Source organism: Hyaena hyaena, unplaced genomic scaffold (genome assembly GCF_003009895.1).
Source record: "Hyaena hyaena isolate Hyena2069 unplaced genomic scaffold, ASM300989v1 scaffold_579, whole genome shotgun sequence".
Classification (NCBI taxonomy): domain Eukaryota; kingdom Metazoa; phylum Chordata; class Mammalia; order Carnivora; family Hyaenidae; genus Hyaena; species Hyaena hyaena.
The window spans coordinates 803,836-823,318 of record NW_024081207.1 but is presented as its reverse complement, the minus strand read 5'-3'; the positions used below and the strand labels follow the sequence as shown (position 1 = coordinate 823,318).

At 38.5% G+C, this 19,483-nt stretch overlaps 1 protein-coding gene across 14 annotated transcripts in view; it reads left to right on the top strand.

Annotated features, from left to right (window-relative positions):
• The window catches only part of DZANK1 (double zinc ribbon and ankyrin repeat domains 1), an 82,209-nt gene that overhangs the window by 24,155 nt on the left and 38,571 nt on the right, over positions 1-19,483 (top strand). For 13 of the 14 annotated variants that reach the window (XR_005532533.1, XM_039256541.1, XM_039256549.1 and 10 more), the window contains 3 exons: positions 5,585-5,702; positions 10,635-10,748; positions 16,665-16,757. Coding sequence is in view for 13 of the 14 variants with exons in the window: in XM_039256541.1 (XP_039112472.1) it covers positions 5,585-5,702; positions 10,635-10,748; positions 16,665-16,757 (325 nt within the window). In the remaining variant the exon portion in view is untranslated. The remainder of the gene's footprint in view (positions 1-5,584; positions 5,703-10,634; positions 10,749-16,664; positions 16,758-19,483) is intronic. The other variant, XM_039256550.1, reaches the window with a different exon arrangement.

Genomic DNA, 19,483 nt, shown 5'->3' with positions numbered 1-19,483 from the left:
ACATATTTAATAAGTCTTTCCAAAACCCAAGAGAAACAAGATTTTTTGTTTTCTTCCAGAAGTTTTATCTCTTACATTTAGATCCATGATCCATGTTTTTGATTATGATGTAATGTTATTCCAGCACCATTTCTTGAAAACAGTGGTCCTTTCCTCATTGATTATGTTTGGAATATTTAAAACTAATTGATAATATTTGTGTGATTCTGTTTCTGGACTTGTTTCTGATCCACTGATGTTTGTCTATATTTACTTACTACCATACTCCCTTGATTACCATAGTTTTGTAATAAGGCTTGAATCTAAGTATTATAAATTCTCCAACTTTGATCTCTTACAAAAATGTTTTGGCTATTCTAGGCACTTTGCATTTTCAAATAAATTTTAAAATCAGCTTCTCAACATCTACAAAATGTCTGCTAGAGTTTTGATTTGGATTGCATTTAATTTATATATTAATTGATGTCATTAACAATCTTGAGTCTTTAAAGTCCAGGAAAATGGTGTATCTTACTGTTTGTTCAGGGCTTCCTTGATATCTTTCATCTATGTTATGTAGTTTTCTTTTTTTTTTAATGTTTCTTTCCTAGACTTTTTTCTTTTTTTAGATATGTGGTTTTTAAATGTTTTATTTTTTTCGAGAGAGAGAACACGTGTGCGTAAGTGGGAGAAGGGCAGACAGAGAGGGGGACAGAGGATCCAAAGTAGGCTCTGTGCTGACAACAGTGAGCCTGACGTGGGGCTCAAACTAACAAACTTTGTGATTATGACCTGAGCAAGTCGGATGCTTAATCAGCTGAGCCACCCAGGTGCCCCTGTGTTGTGTCATTTTCATTGCTCAGGTTTTACATATCTTCTGTCAAATTGATTTCTGAGTTTTTCATGGTTTTTGATACTGTTGTAAATGTTATTTCTTTTAAAATGTAAATTTCTGATAACTCATTGCTGGAATATAAAGTTGATTTTTATGTAGTGTTCTTATAAACTCACTTATTCTTTCAGGGTTTTGTTTTGTTTTGTTTTTGGTAAAGTCCACAGAATTATCTATATAGGTGATCAGGTCACCTGCAAATAAAGTCAGTTGTTTTACTTCTTTGCTTCCTATATGCATATACCTTCCCTCCGTCCCTCCCTCCTTCCTTCCTTTACTCTCTCCTTCCTTCCTTCCCTCCTTCGTTCCTTCCTTCTTTTCTTTGTATATAAATTGATTTATTTAAAAGTTACAGAAAAGCATAATAAAATAGAGATTATTCTTAGAATTATTAATGCTGTGTTAAATATCAGGTAGGATTAGAGGGTAAGAAACAGTGTAGGGTGGGGGGTGCACCTGACTAGTTCTAGAGCTTTAGATGCCTTAGTTACACTGAAGTTGATTACATATTAATTGAGCCATTACATACTAGGGTATAGTAGTTGGGTGATCAGTAATTTATCTGCAGAGAACTCCTACACAAATTAGATCCATCTAGACCTTCTCAGTGCTGTCCCCCTCTACTCCTCGGGATCCTAAAGCCACCTGGATGACAACATTCCTTATCCATATATTCTTCCCTCCCCCAAGGTGCTGGGCAAGCTAAGAGCACTCTGCTCTCTGCAGCTGGAACATATATAGATCCTTTTTTCTTTCTTTTTCTTGACTTGTTGTCTTGGCCAGAACTTGCAGTGAATTTGGAATAGAAGTGATGACAGTGTATATTCTTGCCTTATTCCTGAACCTAGGGAGAAGACATTCCATTTCTCAATATTAAATATGTTTTTTGTTGACCTTTCAGACTGAGGAAATTTTCTCCTATCCCTAGCTTGCTGAGAATTTTTTTTTCTTTTTTCCTTTTTAAAATCAGGACTGGATGTTAGATTTTGTCTAAAGCGTTTTCTCCATCCATTAAAGTGAGCATGTGGTTTTTCTTTTTTTGTTAATGTGGTAAATTACAAAGATTGATTTTCAAGTCTTAAATCCACCATGCATTCCAGAGTTAAATCTCACATCAAGTATTATCTATTTTATATAATGTTTAATTTAATTTGCTAAAATATAAAGAATTTTTTGCGTGTATATGCATGAAGAATATTGGTCTGTAGTTTCTGTGTCTTTTTGTCAGATTTTAGTGTCAGGGTAATGCTGGGTTCATAAAATGAGTTGGGAAGTGTTCTCTCTTTTTTAATTTTCTGAGTTTGTGTAGAATTGGTATTATTTCATTCTTAGGTGTTTGGTAGGATACACCACTGAAGGCACTGGGGTCCAGAGTTTTCTTTTAAGGAAGATTTTAAACTACACATTCAATTTATTTAATAGATATACGTCTGTTTGGGTTTATCTATTTCTTTTCAAGTGAGCCTTGAGTTTCATTTGCTTCCCCCTTTTCTAATTTCTTGAATGTGGGCAATGAAGTCTTTCATTTGAAGTCTTTCTTCTTTCTAATATAGGCACTTAGAACTCTACATTTCCCTGAATACTGCTTTCGCTCCTAATCTTGGTATGTTGTGTTTTCATTTGGTTTCGGTGTAAACTTTTCTGCCTTGGTGGTTTCTTTTTTGACCCATGGGTTATTTGAAAGTATTTTTTTAAATTTTCAAATATTTGGAGATTTTCCTTGTATCTTCTGGTGTTTATTTCAAATTTAATTCCTCTTTTGGTCAGAAAGCGTATATTGTATGATTTGATTGTTGAATGTTCCATGTTTACTTGAAAGGGATATGTACTTTGCTAGACTGAGTATTCTGTAAATGCGAATTAGGTTAAATTGGTTGATAGTATTGTATCAAAGAGTATTAACTCTTCTTTATCTTTACCGATGTTTCTGTCTATTGCTTAGTAAATGATTGAGAAATTTATGATTATAATTATGAATTTGTTTACATACCCATGCCTTCTATCAGATTTTGCTTCATGTATTTTGAAGCTTTACTATTAGGTATAAACCTTTTGGATGCTTATGCCCTCTCTATCATTATAAAATAACCTCTCTAACCGTGGTGATACTCTTTGCTCGGAAAGCTACTTTGCCTGATATCAGCGTAGCCATTTCCTGTTTTCTTCTGATTAGTGTTTGCATGGTATATCTTTTTTATCCTTTTACTTATAACCTATTTGTTTTTCCTTATTTAGAGGTTTTAAAAATGTTTATTCATTTTTGAGAGAGAGAGAAAGAGAAAACACACTGGGGAGAGGTAGAGTGAGGAGGACAGACAATCTGAAGCAGTCTGTGGGCTGACAGCTTCCATGCTGACAGCAGCGAGCCAGATGTGGGTCTCAAACTCACGGACTGTGAGCTCATGACCTGAGCCAAAGTCGGATGGTCAACTGACTGAGCCACCCACTCACCCCTACAAAATTTTTTTAAAGCAGCATCTAGTTAGGTCTTTTAAAAAGCTGATAATTTCTGCATTTTAATTGGGGTGTTAAGAGTATATTTATTCTGACTATTGATATGTTTGAATTTAAATCAATCATCATGCTATTTGTTTTGTTTGTCTTATCTGTTCTCTGTTGCTCTTTCCTTTTTTCCTGCCATCTTTTGGATTAATTTGGTATGTTTCATGATTCCATTTTATTTTATAGGCTTTGTTGGCTTATTACCTATACCTTTTTTTTTTTTTTAGTGGTTGCTTTAGGGTTTGTAGTGCATATTTTTAACACATCATGGTCTATCCTCAAGTGGCATTATACCACTTCATATATAGCATAAGAACCTTGTGATAGTATACTTCCAGGAACCGAGTAACATTGGCCTTTGTGCTATTATGGTCCCTTGTTTTACTTCTACAAATATGATTTCCACAGTACATTATTACTTTTATTGGGTATAATCAATTTTTTTGAGGCCCTTTATACTTTTATTGTGGTAAAATATACATAAATAAAATCTACCATTTTAACAATTTTTAAATGTTTATTTATTTTGAGAGAGAGAAAAAGAGAGCGCATGCATGTGTACTTGTGCATGTGAGCAGGGGAGGGGCAGAGAGAGTGAGGAAGAGAGAGAATCCTAAGCAGGCTCTGCACTGTCAGCACAGAGTCTGACATGGGGCTTGATTTCATGAACTGTAAGATCATGACCTAAGCTGAAATCAAGAGTCAGTCGCTTAACTGATGGAGCCACCTGGGAGCACCCCCGTTTTAAGAAATTTTAAGTGTACAATTCATTGACATTAAGTATAGTCACAATGTTGTGCATCCATCACCACTATCCATTTCCAGAACTTTTTTGTCACTCTAAATAGAATTCCGTTTCCATTAAGCAGTAATTCCTTTACACAATCCTTCCAGGCCCTGGTAACCTCTGTTCTCCTTTCTGTGTCTATGAATTTGCCTATTCTGGTTACCTTATGTAAGTGAAAACAGACAATATTTGTATTTTTGTGTCTGACTTATTTTACGTAGTATAGTCTTTTCAAAGTTCATCTCGTTGCAGTATGTATCAGAATTTCATTCCATATTAAAAATGAAAAGTAATCCATTATGTAAACACCACAATTTGTTCATCCACTCATCTGCTGATGGACATTTGAGCTCTTACCACCTTTTGACTATTATGAATAATGCTGCTGTGGACATTGGTGTACAAGTATCTGAGTCCCTGATTTCAATTCTTTTGGGTATTTACCTAGGACTGGGGTTTCGATTTTATGGTAATTCTTTGTCCAACGTTCTCAGGAACTCCCAAACTGTTTCCCACGGCAGTTACATCAGTTTACTTCCACCAGAAATGCATGAGGGTTCCTGTTTCTCCATATCCTCACCAATACTTGTTATTTTCTATTTATCTAATAGTCACTGTAATAGATATAAAGTAGTATTTCATTGTGGTTTTGATTTGCATTTTTTTTCTTTTTAAGAATTAAGTACTCTTTTTTTTTTTAATGTTTTATTTATTTCTAGGAGAGAGAGAGACAGCATGAGCAGGGGAGGGTCAGAGAGAGAGGGAGTCACAGACTGAAACAGGCTCCAGGCTCTGAGCTGGCAGTCAGCACAGAGCCCAACGCGGGGCTCGAACCCATGAACCGCGAGATCATGACCTAAGCGAAAGTCGGACGCTTAACCGACTAAGCCACCCAGGCGCCCCTTGATTTGCATTTTCTTTATGACAAGTGATGCTGAGCATTTTTGTCATGTGTTTCTTGGCCATTTGTGTATCTTCTTTGGGCAAGAAGTGGCCGTCCAGCGTGCCTGGCAAGAAGACATGGCACTTAGACTGGGCTCAGAGGTCATGTAGGAAGTCAGAAAAGTACAATTAATGTAGACATTACTGGAATTGCTGGGGCTCACCCTCACACATGCAAGATCCAGTGTGATAGGATGAGTCCAAGAAGGATCAAGGCTGCTGATGAACTTCTGCCACAGTCAGGAAGTGAGTTAGCCAGGCCAGGTGAGGGGCACCAGCGGGTCCAGGTGGAAGGCCACTTTGTAATAAAATGACTGGAGAAGCGTCTCTTGTCTTCAACTTGTTCCATAGCCTTTGAGAGTGGTCTGCTCTTTGTTTTGCTTTTTATTTTCTAAAATGTTTGAATATGTTGAGATTTTCACCTGACTTCTAAATGTGAACCCCTCAGAACATGGCCAACGAGGAACCTTTTTTTGTTGTAGGTGTGCCCACTGCCTGGCTCCCCGCCCATCTGACCCCTTTGCCCGCTTCTGTCAAGAATGTGGCTCTCCTGTCCCGCCCATATTTGGCTGTCGTCTCCCACCCCCAGAAGGAGCTCAGGTGAGCAGCAGAATCTTTAAAAAACGCCTTTTGTTGGTTTATCTGATCTTTAGTAGCGGTGGTAGCATTGTATCTGGCACATGTGATCCACAAACATAAACATTTGTTAAAAAACAATGTTAATGTCTTACTATCCAGTCTCCTGCTTCGGGATGGAAAACCCAAAAACCCTAGACGTTGCCTTAGTTTCCATTCAAGAATGGAAAACCTTATTTGCAATGCCAGTGCAGATAGCCTTGCAGAAGCACACGCTCAGAAGGAGACTGAAGTCTTATTGTTTCAATGATGCATGCATGGATAAATATGTTTCCTACTCACGTGATATTTCGGTTCATAACCTGGGTATAGTAAGGAAATATATTCTGGAAATAAATGGAGAGAGGTACTAGTTACAAGTCTGTATATTTATAAGATACATCATTTTGTTCAAAGACACTGTATAAACTAAAGGTTGATCAATTAAAAAATGTTGTCTGTTATGTGTAGATAATAATTGGTATTAGCCTACTAATAAGTTTATAGTTAGTTAGAAAACATACTCAGTTCACTAACAATCAAAACCTTCACTGAAATGTGTTACCTGTTACGAACTTGATACTTTGGGGGGTTTTTTGGAGTAGGGTTTACAAAATGAAATAAAAGGATCTGTGATGTGGACTGAAAAATAACTTTTTAAGAAGATAGTCACTAAGAAAAAGCCACTAATTCAGTGAGGTCAAGTCGAATTCTGGAAGTAAGTTATGTCTTCAAGCAAAGGGTTGGAATCTAAACAGGTATCTTTTTATTATTGATTCTAATTCATTACTCAAGACTGTTGTAGAAGTTAGTTTAATTTACTATAACAAATTTTGAGCTTCATAAAGAAGATCAAACAGCAAATAAAATATGAACAGGTCCCATTGGTTGAATTTTCCTTGCTTATATTCATTCGTTGGTGCAGTGTCAAAGTTATTTTTTACTTGCCTGAAAACAAATTTTCAGAACTTTCTTTGTTTTTAGAGGGAAGAAAAGTTACCAGAGATTATAAATATTTTAAATGATGAACTGAACTTTGAAACATCTGTATTGCCCCTAAACTAATATTTGTTAATATGTTGTAATATATAAACAGCTTTGTAATTTGAACTATTTATTGGCTACTTACTGTGTCCTGCTTTCAGCTGGATTTCTGGGATTCAGAGGGGTGGAGCGTCCTCCTAGGCTCTTAGATCCAAGATACTCAGTCTCTGGAGAGACGCAGAAGTACCCCTTAGAGCTCCAGATCCACCCTTCATTGCCTCACCCTGTGGGTGCTACACCTTTATACATTTCTCCAGTGCCAGCTGGCTACATGTTCATTTCTGTTAGTAGCAGGGCATTGCTGCTGGAGGGACACTGCAGGAGAAAGGGCTTGGCTTTTCTTCTGGTTCTGGTATGCTTTTCTCTCTCTCTGCTCTGATGTACTCAGTAGCCTGCAGGAACCCAGTTTTACTGAACCTCAGTGCATTTTGGTGGCATCCCATGAACAGCTGCTCAGTGAGTTTCACTGGCACGCCAGACAGCTTGCAGATAGTTCTCAGGCATCCCAGGGGGCAGTTTGCCAGCGACCTGCAGCAACAGGCCTGCACATGGCTTCCCAGCACATTCTACCAGCTCCCCAGAGGGAGATTTCCAAACAAGTTTCATTGGACTCAGTTTTTTGCTTCTTTCCTTGCCAGTTTGGTTTTGTGTCACCCCAGTTGAACTTCTCCATCATCCAATGGGTGACACCCATACTCCTTTTCCTCCCCATTTACTTATCTTTCCTGTAACATATAATGTCCTACATATTACATCTATATATGTTATAAACTGAAAATGCAGTGTTACACAATCTTACATCATATAAAAATGAGAAAAAATGTTTATGTACTCATTTATATTTACCCACATATTTATTAAATCTGGTCTCTCGTATCTTCATTTTTTTACTGTGAACTCAGGTATTCACTAGTGTCACTTATTTTCAGCCTGGCAGACCTCTTTTTACTAACGGCATGTCTGCTAGCTGTTTCTCTTTGTCTTTGTTTATCTGAGAACATTTACTTTGCATCCTCTTTTGAAGGATAGTTTTACTGGATGTAGGATTTTTGTATAACAATTATTTTTATTTTCTGCCCTTTGAGTATATTTATTCTCCTACCTTCTGGTCTCCATGGTTTTTAATGTATGTGATAAGTCATTTTTTGTCTTGTTACTTTTAGGATTTCATCTTTGACATTCAACAATTGTACTATATTGTGTCTAAGTATGGATCTTTTTGTGTTTATCTCTCTTGGGATTGATTTTCTTGGAGCTAATTTTTTTTTTTTTTCAAATATAGGAAGTTTTTGGCTAGTATTTCTTCAAATTCTTCTGCCTTTTTCTCTCTCTTCCTTTCTTCTAGGACTCCTTTACATGTATGTTGATAGGTTTTATATTGTCCCACAGCTTATTTCATAGTCTGTTCATTTTCTTCCATCCTTTTTCTCTCTGTTCTTCAGATTGGAAATTTTCATTGTACTATATTCACGTTCATTGATTCTTTCTTCTGTCATCTCTGACCTGCTGTTGAATCCCTCTGAAGATTTTTTTTCCATTTCAGTTATTTTAATTAACTCCAGATTTTAATATGGTTCTTTTTAAAAAATAATTTCTAGGGGCGCCTGGGTGGCTTAGTCGGTTAAGCGTCCGACTTTCGCTTAGGTCATGATCTTGCGGTTCGTGGGTTCGAGCCCTGCGTCGGGCTCTGTGCTGACTGCCAGCTCAGAGCCTGGAGCCTGTTTCAGAGTCTGTGACTCCCTCTCTCTAGGACCCTCCCCTGCTCACCCTGTCTTTCTCTCTCCTAGAAATAAATAAAACATTAAAACAATTTAAAAAAAAATAAAATAAAAAATAATTTCTTTATTTAGATTCTCTTTTTTTCAAATCATTGTCATCATACTTTCTTTAATCTTTTAAATATGGTTTCCTTTCATTCTTTGATCATTTTTATAATAGCTGTTTTGAAATCTTTGCCAAATCCAACATCTGGGGATACTATTTCTATGGACTATTTGGTGTTTGTTTTTTCTCTCTGTGAGTATAGGTCACACTTTCTTGTTTTTTGTGTGCCTCATATTTTTTTTTCTTGAATTCTGAACATTTTAGATTATATAATATACTGTAACAATTTTGGATTCTGACTTTTTCTTCTTGTTTTTTTTTTTTTTTCTTTTCTTTTTTGTTTTATTTTGTTGTTGTTTACTGGGATTACATTTTTCACATTTGTCTCCCCTGAAATGTGTGGCCACTGATATCAGGTTTTTTATTCCTGTTTTTATTTTTAAGTCTGGGCTCACCCCTGGATCTACATAGCTTAGAGTTCAACTGAAGATGGGCCAGAAGTTGTGCTCGAATACCTTGGTCCAGTAAGGCTTTCAGTCTCTGCTGATGGATCTATGTGTGGACTGGATCATACATTCAAGCTTTAGGCTGTTTACAAGTCTGCCACAGCTTTTACTTTATGCTGAATTCCCTTGCATCTCCGAGGATAGCCTCCATCAGCCAGAGATGTGTTAGTGGCTTATGTTCACTCTGGTTTATGCTACACATATGCATATCCTCCAGTCAACTAAGAGTATGTGGGGAGCTTATCAAACCCCCTATGTTTGACCTTACTCCTGGAACTCTCTGTTAAATCCCTGGCTGGTTGCCTCAAACAGGACCATGATTTCAGGCTAGTAGAGCCATTGGCCCTTCCTGTTTGCTTGCCGCTGAGATTGTCATCTTAGCAGTGCTCCAAATCAAGTGAGCCTTGCCTATCAGCATTTGCTGTTTTCACAGTCTGTTCTATCCCAGTGAGGCTACCACACTAACAGAGCTGGAGGAGGATGAGAACAGCCTCAAGCAGGACCACGTGGACTTACTATGTTTTTATCTGAAATTCACCACTTTTCAGTTTCTTATGTGCCTTTGGTGACTTTTAGAGTCTGAAATGGTTGTTTTTTGTACCCAAAATGGTAGTTTTATCCAACTTTTTAAAAAGTTTTTATTTATATTGAGAGAGAGAGAAAGCACAAGCAGGGGAGGGGCAGAGAAACATGAGAGAACAAGAATCCCAAGCAGGCTCTGCACCCCGCCAGTGTTGAGCCTGATGTGGGGCTCAAATTCTCGAACCCCAAGATCATGACCTGAGCCGAAGTGGATGCTTAACTGACTGAGCCGTCCGAGCACCCTGGTTTTATCCAACTCTATAATTGCCTTTTGGAGAGAGGATTTGTGGGCTTCCTTACTCCATTTTACTATAAGATATTTTTTCCTTTGGGGAGACTGGGTCACTCAGTTCGTTAAGCATCTGACTCTTGGTTTCAGTTCAGGTCATGATCTCATGATTCGTGGGTTTGAACCCTGCATCAGGCTCTGCACTGACCATGTGAAGCCTGGTTGGGATTCTCTCTCACTCTGTCTCTCTGCCCTCTCCTGCTTGCACTCTGTCTCTTTCTCAAAATAAATAAACTTAAGAAAGAAAGATATTTTTCTTTTAAAAATTGTTTTTAAGTTTGTTTCTTTTAAGAGAGAAAGAACGCATGCACATGAGTGAGGGAGGGACAGAGAGAGAGGGAGAGACAGAATCCCAAGTAGGCTCTGCACTGTCATCACAGAGCCTGACGTGGGGCTCAAACTCATAAACCACAAGATCATGACCTGAGCCAAGATCAAGAGTCGGACACCTGTCTGACTGAGCCATTCAGGCGTCCCAAAGATATTTTTTCTTTTCTGTTTTTCACAACCTTGTTTTCCACAATAAACTTCTTTTTACTCACAAAGAAAAAAATAAGAATAAAGGTAATTATTTTAAAACATTTTTTACCAAAGCAAATTAAATCTTATATTCCAAGATCTACTTATACCTTCGGTTTTTGCATTCTAAGACAAACCTCTTTCTTTGTGCAGATGAGCTTATGTGCAGAGTGTGGAAACATGGTGCCCATGAACACTCCCATCTGTGTAGTGTGTGAGGCCTCTCTTACTCTACAGCTGCAGCCACAGGCCAGCCTGCGCTTGAAGGTAATGAAACGTGATTCTGTAAAAACATGAATAAAATGTGTAGAAAGTGATATGTAGGCAGTGAAATATCTTCAGCTGGTGGAGTTGGTGAACAGTTGATAAACTAATATCTGTGAACAAAATCCATTCTAATTGTTGAGAAGGCATGCTGACCAAGAGTTTTACCTGCTGATAGGATTTATAATGTAAGAGTGATACAAAGAAGCACATTTCCTGAACATGGATTTGAAGGATAAAATGCATACAGCTGACTCAGACAATTTTTTTTTTTGACTCAGACAATTTTTTAAGAATTTTTTTTACGTTTTTCTATTGATTTTGAGGTGGGGGGAGGGGCAAAGAGAGAAATTCCCAAGCAGACTCCACACTGTCAGCGTGGAGCCCAATGCAGGGTCTGAATTCAGAAACCATGAGATCATGACCTTGAGCCAAAATCAAGAGCCGGTTGCTTAACCAATGAGGCCATCCAGGCACCCTGACTTAGACAATTTTTTAGTTTATATATTTAAACTTGAACATTGCAATTAATATTGGAATTAAGCACTTTTACTCATGTCCTTAAAACTGCTTTATGCTTTTATTTGCTTTATTTGTTTATGGGTCCATGTTATATAGAAAAGAATAATTATAATCAGTCATATGGATGAAAAAATTAAGAATAAAAAAAGAAAATGTTAAATATTATCATCATATATATTCAGAAGCCTTTGCTAGACAATGTCATACCATGGAAATATTTTTGGTAGAATCACTAAATATACAACTGTATCTTTTCTCCATTTTTCAATTTACAGTCCCATTCATTCCTCCTCTTTAATCTCAAGTAAATATCACTAGAGAATAAAATAGATTTAATAAAGAGGATTTGAGCCATAAAAATGTAAGAATTTTTAGTAATAAGGGAAATGGATAGATTTAATGTACAATTGGAACTGTAACACTCCTAAAGTCACTTTGTGAATTTTCGTACGGGCAAACAAAAAAAGGCAAGTCTACTTTTTCTTCCATCTCCAAGCTCCCCTTCACTCTGAAAGGTTTTTAAGTATTCTAAGCGGTGCAAACCTTCAGAAATGAGGCATTGAAGAACTGGTTGGGCCAAGGTCAGGGAAATGAAAATTTAATAATTTTTTTGGTGAATGGAGCAGGAGTGGTAAGAGACTGGGGCATTAGAGTCAGTAGATACTTGCTTTAGGGTCCCTTGAATAGGAAAGATTGAGGGTAGGGGGTCTGAGGAAGGAGTGGTCTCCAGGCTAGTCCTCCCAGGGTCACAGGCATTCGGGCCTACTCTGAGGCTGTTGGCATCCCTCACTATGGTGCAGCTGTGAAACTTCTCAGCAATTTCTCTAAGTTCTGCCTGGCACCTCTGGTGTGAACGCTCACACACCGAGGGCATTTTTCAGAGACACCTTTGATGCGCCTTTTCCTCAGCATGCCGCTTCCTGGGCCACTCTCTGCGCCTCTGCACCCAACATTCCCTGGACTCTGATCCCTGGACCCAATGCCCCTATGCCTGCCCACACTTGCAGCCATGGAAGTGGCAGTCGTGGTGGGTGAGTGGGTGGGGACACAGAGGGAGAATTCACTAACTCTTATCAGGGGCTGGGGCCAGGGTTAGCTTTTAAGAGGGAGTGTCATCTGATGGATATGGTGGGAGGCATAAGCATTTGCCAGATGGGGAAGAGCTAAGACAAAGAAAAGTGGCTTGTGGTATATGTGTGAGGTGGAGGTGGGGGGAGGGCATTCTAGGAAGATGTCCAGAGACTGGAAACTGCAGGGTATGCTTCAAAACTCTGTGAAAGGTTTGGTTTTGCTGAGCTGCAGAAATGCTGGGGGTGCTGTGGGATGTGCAAGATGGCACCTTCGTTACCGTACTTAGCAGCTCAGATTTCTTCGAGTGCACGCTAAAGGGTTGAAAACAAGAATAGGATTTAATGAGATTTGATTCTCTAGAGAGACTTTTTTCACTATAACATCTGCTCTTAAAGGGAAATTCCTGATTTTTATGGCCAATCAGTATTGCTGCCTCTACTCACAGAAGGACACCTGTTTGGAAACCCTAGGCTAAGAATCTGCATCCCAGTAGCTTTCCCAAATGTTACAAGGGCAGTAGATTTTTAGATAACATTTTCGCCCAGAGAGCAACCTCTGAGGTCAGTGGAAATTCCCGTTGTTCACAGAAGCCAACAGCCTTACCTTCCCCAAGGCACCAGCAGGGCCTGTTATTTTTGTGTACTCCATCTCATTCCCCATAGTGCACAAAGCACCATCCATCCTCTTCCTGCTCACAGTCCACTGCTATGGACTGATCTTATGTTCATTTAAAGGCCATGTCAGTGCTGAGAAATTTTGTTCTATCAGATATATATATATATATATAGAATACCCTTCTATGTATTTTTTAGGATGCACAGGAATATATGCATATATATTTGCACATTTAGATTTTAGATTTGGTTTTGTTTTGTTATTTATTTATTTATTTATTACTTTATAGGTGGGAAGGGTCAGAGAAAGAGAGAGAGAGAGAGAGAGAGAGAGAGACTGAATCTTAAGCAGGCTCCACGCTCAGTGCAGAGCCTGGCATGGAGCTTAATCTCACAACCTTGGGATCATGACCTGAGCTGAAATCAAGAGTAAAATGCTCAACTGATTGAGCCACCAAGATGCCCCTTGTTTTGGTTTTTAAAAAAGTGTATCCCACTGGTCAGTTTCTAAACTTGAAAATTAATTTGAGGGTCTTCCATTTCACCAGAATACATGAGCTCTCCTTTACCAAGAGATCATGTTTTCTTTGGACTCTAACTAGCAATATATAGCATACCTCCAGGTCTCCAGTCATATTGGGTTCCTAAAATCTAAGAGGCCTAGGGCAGGAATCCTCTTGAAATTATTACTGAAAAGGGTCTGATGATTCACGTGACTGGGGTAGTTACCTCCTTATAAGACCCCCACCTCTCACATAATGATTTGAGGCTGAAGCCAGTGTAACCACAGCTCTGCATCAAGCAGAACTTTAACTTGGCATCTTTTACAAGATCCACTTGGAGATGAAGTTTGCCATGGCCTACTTCATTCTTCCTCACTTCATTTTGTCAAAGCCTATCATCTAGGAGATTAAAAAATTGTTCTTGTCTCCCAACTACTTTGTGAGGAAAAATTTACCCCAGTAACTAACTTGAGTCCACCAAATTGCTTAGAACCTTTCAACTAGACACATTGCAAATGCTGTGGATGACCTGGCAGATGAAGTTTGACTTTTTTTAAAAAAGACCCTCATCATAGATGTTTAGCATCTTCATTAAGGTCCTCTGATAGTGGCCTCAATCTCAGGTCACCCCTGTGGACATCTATGAGTGTAGTGATTATGATGTAAAATTATTTCTATCTGTGGGTTATGATCACTGCTCTTCAAGGAAGGGAGCCATGACATGGTGTCAAGAAGCCACTGCCAAAGCCATTAGAAACACCTATTGACCAAGAAGGCTATGTTTATTGGACCTGATACAGTAAGGTAGACTGGCACTTTGTCTTGGTAGTGTCTCAGAATGGAGAAGGCAGGGGAAGGTGTTTATGGGATTTTAGTGCTGCACTTGGGTGATTGCTTGGGATTCTCTCTCTCTTTCTCTGCTTCTCCCCTGTTCACGCGCTCTCTCTCAAAACAAAATAAGTAAATAAAAACTAAAATATTTTTTTAAAAAATTTAAAGGGAGTTTTGCAAGCCAGGGTTGGGATAGGGCAGAGTTAGTTTGGACAGGGCAAAGTTAATAACATGCTAATTTTAAAAATAGTTTATTTAAATAAAACTTTAATATATTTAAGGTGTTGATGTTTTAATTTACATATACATAGTGAAATGATTACTACAGTCAAACTAATTAATATATCCACCTCTGTATAGTAGAAATTTTCTAAGAGAGTAGATACTGGTGTTTCCAGGACACTTGCGCACGTGCACTTGAACACACAGAAGTGTTAACAATGTGAGGATATACTAATTTTCAATTGTGTCCCCTGCAAGGTGAGGTTCTTGAGGAAAGCTGTTGGACTTGATAAGTAAGGAGTTTTACTGATTTGCAGTCTTTCCAGAAGATTTCCTGCAGCAAACAGCTATGTTATTTTTGTTTGATCTTAGTATCTTTTTAACACAGGGACAGGAAATTTGATTCACTTCTCAACAAGTGTCACCAGATCTTTTTTGAGGCAACGTCTTCAGGAAGATTACAGCCTTAAATCTCACAGAAAAGCTCTGGCAATTGTAGATTATGCCACAGAGATTTCAAGCAGCTTTGAAAAATGCTGGATCCAGGGAGTGTCAGGATCCACTGAGAGCAAGTCTGTGATCCTCTACTATTTTGAATAGCAGTCGGCCGCCCATTTGCACGTTAGGAGTTCTTTGAATTGCAAGAACTTGGAATCTTCTACTAGAATGGAATTCGCCAGCCTTGGAAAGGCCAGGGACTTCATAGCCTTCCTAGTGGCATTGGAACTAAAACCTTGGGAGTTGGACTTTCTTTCTCTTGATGGTCTTCTTTACCTGTAGAGCTTCAGAACACATGGTATCAATTTCGGAACAGCTGGGAAATGTCAATATTGGGGTAGAAAGGAACATTTGAGTATCACTGGTCATTGATAATTGAAGGGAATAGTATCCTAATAGTGCAGAATGGTCCAGTGACTGAACAGCTGTTAGCAAACCTCTTATAGCTGAAGTCTAGTTAGACTATTTTAATCTTTCTTTTCTTTTCCTTTCTTTCCTTCTTTTCTCCCTTCTTCCTTTCTTTCTTCCTCCCTCCCTCCCTCTCTCTTTTTCTTTTTTCTCTTTCTCTATTTCTTTCTACCTTCCTTCCTTCTTTCTTTCCTTCCTTCCTTCCTTCCTTCTTTCTCTCTCTCTCTCCCTCCATCCCTTCCTTTTCCTGCATTGCAACTTATCCTCAGTTTCCTGACTCAGAAAGTTGCCCTTACCATTATTTTCTTTTTTCTTTCTTTCTTTTTTTTAACGTTTATTCATTTTTGAGAGACAGAGGGAGACAGAGCGCAAGTGGGAGAGGGAGACACAGAATCTGAAGCAGGCTTCAGGCTCTGAGCTGCTAGTACAAAGTTCAAGGTAGAACTTGAACCATGAGATCATGACCTGAGCCAAAGTTGGACGCTTAACCAAATGAGCCACCTAGGTGCCCCCTTGCCATTTATTTTCTAAGAGACTTTTCATTCTTCCATTTCTGAGAAAATACAGAGCAAACCTAAATTCATTAACATGAATTCCTATGGAGTAAGCCCCAGTCCAAGAACTAGAGTACATGTAATTTTTTTAAAGTTTATTTTTAGAGAGAGAAAGAGAGAGAGCATGGGAGGGGCAGAGAGAGGGAGAGAGAATCCCAAGCAGGCTCTGTGCTGTCAGTGTGGAGCTTGATGCAGGGCTTGAACCCACAAACTGTGAGATCATGATCTGAGCTGTTGTCAAGAGTCAGACACTTAACCAACTGAGCCACCTGGGTGCCCTAAGAGCTAGATTGCTGGTAAACACATAGATCAGCTTTTGCTAGTCTTGGGCTTTTCTGTTTGTTGTTCACGCCATGAGATGGAGAGCCAACAATCTCGTTTTCCACACTGGGGAAAAAAACCTCAAAAAACTGACCCATAATCAGTGCAAAATTTTGCTTTCCTAAGGCCAAATGAACACTCCTTTTCAGTTTGTTCATTTTGGGTTTTGTTTCTTTTAAAATTATTTTCAAATTTCTGACACTATTTATGTTGTCATACTTCCTAAACCAATCCTGTAGTGTCTGAGTGGTAAAAAAAAAAAAAAAAAAAAAAAAAAGTCAGTAGTTGTCTGATTGACTGAAAAGACTGCTCAATGATTTCTTTGCATGGATGTTTTCTCAGAGGAACATGTATTTCTTATTCTTTGTTTTCAAGGAGAAAATAATCTGCCGCACCTGTGGCACAGGGAATCCAGCTCACCTGAAATACTGTGTCACCTGTGAGGGGGCCCTGCCATCATCACAGGAGGTAGGCTGACTGTATGAGCCAGTCCTATACTTAGCGGCTGCTAAATGTCCAGTGTTAAGAAAAATAAAGAAATACAATCTGTAGAGGAGGGAAGAAGTGAGAGAGGGTGGAGAGAGACACCTGAAAGCAATATGTCTAAATGTGGAGAAGACTTTATATATTCACCAAAACAAAACGGTTTTCAAAGTCTTAACTTCAGGGGGATTCAATAAAATCAACAATTTCTTACAATTTCATTTAGTAACTTTGCATGGAAGGCAGGCAGTAGCCACTTTTAAGTCATTCAAAGACAGAAGTATGTCTTTATTGACTGCACCATGCTATTTTTTGAATTGAAAACATGGTGGGTACCCATTTCTGGATTTTCTACCAGCCTATTTTGAGTATTCAAAGTGAAGGAATAGGAGTATGTACAACTTAAATACAGTGAATGGGTTCAGTTTAGGTGATTGGTTTTACGTTTCTAAAATGTTTCCTATAAAGAGGAGGCTTTAAAAATGACTTTCATGCTTTCAACAATAGTGAAATTATGGAAAGAGCCTGAGTGTCCATCAACTGATGAATGGATAAAGAAGATGTAGTTTATACATACAATGGAATACTACTTGGCAATAAGAAAGAATGAAATCATGCCATTTGCAGCAATGTGGATGGAATTGGAAGGTATTATGCTGAGTGAAATAAGTCAGTCAGAGAAGGACTGATATCGTATGTTTTCACTCTAATGTGGATCTTGAGAAACTTAACAGAAGGCCGTGGGGAAAGGGTGGGGGAAAAATAGTTTCAAACAGAGAAGGAGGCAGGCAAACCATAACAGACTCTTAAATACAGAGAACAAACTGAGAGTGGATGGGGGTGTGGGGGAGAAGGGAATATGAGTGATAGGCATTGAGGAGGGCATTTGTTGGGATGAGCATTGAGTGTGGTATGTAAGTGATGAACCATGGGAATCTACCTAAAAACCAAGAGCATACGTTACACACGGTATGTTAGCCAATTTGACAATAAATTGTATTTTAAAAAAATGAGGTCAGACTGGATTAGAGGTGGGCCCTAAATCCAAAGACTGGTGTACTTATAAGAAGGTCATATGAAGACACTAAAAACACACAGAGAGAAGGCCATGTGAAGAGAAGGCCAAGGAAGAGATTAGAGTGAAGCAGCTGTAAGTCAAGGCATGCCAAGGAAGGTTTGCAACCACCAGAAGCTAGGAGAGGCCTGGGATGGACTCCCTCTCCCCTCCACAGTCTTCTGAGGGAGCATGACTCTACTAACACCTTAGTCTACAGACTGTGTACAAATAAATCTATTGTTTTAAGCCAAAAACACAAACAAAAAAAGACTTCCAGGTGACAGGTGACTCTTGCCCTGGCCTAACAAGTCCAAAAAGAAGCTGGCATTTACTAGCTGACTTAGAAGAAAAAACTTGCTTCCTTGGGGCCATTATATATATCTTTGAGTAGGGGGTTTGTTCTCATCCCAGATTCCTTTGGAAATTGGATAGATGTGTGATGATTCTCATAGGGTTTGTAATGTATATAGATGTAGACATATATAGAACTATAACATAGGATGGAAGGAGAGGGATATGAACCAAAATGTTTTAAGATTTCTGTATTTTACCTGATTAGGTGCAGTAATAATTAGACTGTAAAAAGGTGAAGATCTATTTTTTAAAATTGTTTGAATGTTTACTTTTGGGAGAAAGAGAGCGTGAGCAGGGGCGAGGCAGAGAGAGAAGGAGATGAAGAATTTGAAGCAGGCTCCAGGCTCTGAGCTGTCAGCACAGAGCCCAGTGCAGGGCTCAAACCAATAAACTGTGAGATCATGACCTGAGCTGAAGTCAGATGCTTGACTGACTGAGCCACCTAGGTGCCCCATAAAGATCTATGTTTTATGGGCACCTAGGTGAATCAGTCAGTTAAGCATCCAACTTAGATCATGATCTCACGATTCATAAGTATGAACCGTACGTACATTGGGCTCTGTGCTGACAGCCCAGGACCTGCTTGAGATTCTCCCTCTCTCTCTGCCCCTCCCCTGCTTGCACTCTTGTCTCTCTCAAAAATAAATAAATACACTTAAAAATCTATATTTTAATCATTAGGACAACTACTCAAAAAGAATGCTAAGAAATACAGCTAAAAAGCAAATGGGAAAATTTAAATATAATTCTAAAAAGTATTCAAATTACCGCCCCCCCCCCAAAAGCAGGAAAGCAGGAACAAAGAAAACAAAATAAATGGGAAAAGTAGAAATCAAATAATAAAATGGTAAGTCAAAACGAAGACATATCAATACATTTTATGGACTAAACATTTCATTAGAAGATAGCGATTGTCACCATGGATTTCTAAAAAAGAAAAAACAGGGGCTCCTGGGTGGTTCAGTTGGTTAAGCATCTGACTGTTGACCTCTGCTCAGGTCTTCACCTCAGGGTCATGAGTTCAAGCCCCGCGTTGGGCTCCATGCCAAAAGAAAAAAAAGTAAAACAAGTCTATGCAAGCCACAGGTAAGACCTAACTATGTAGACTAAAAGTAAATATATTGTAAAAAAAAAAAAAAAATCCATGTAAACAGTATACACAAGAGGATTGGAACGACTCTATCAATATAGGAGAAAACAAGTTTCAAGAAAAAATATATTATGAGAGATAAAGAGATATTTTATAACAATAAAAGTTAAACTCATCAGGAAGACATAACAATCAAAAATGTTTATGTGT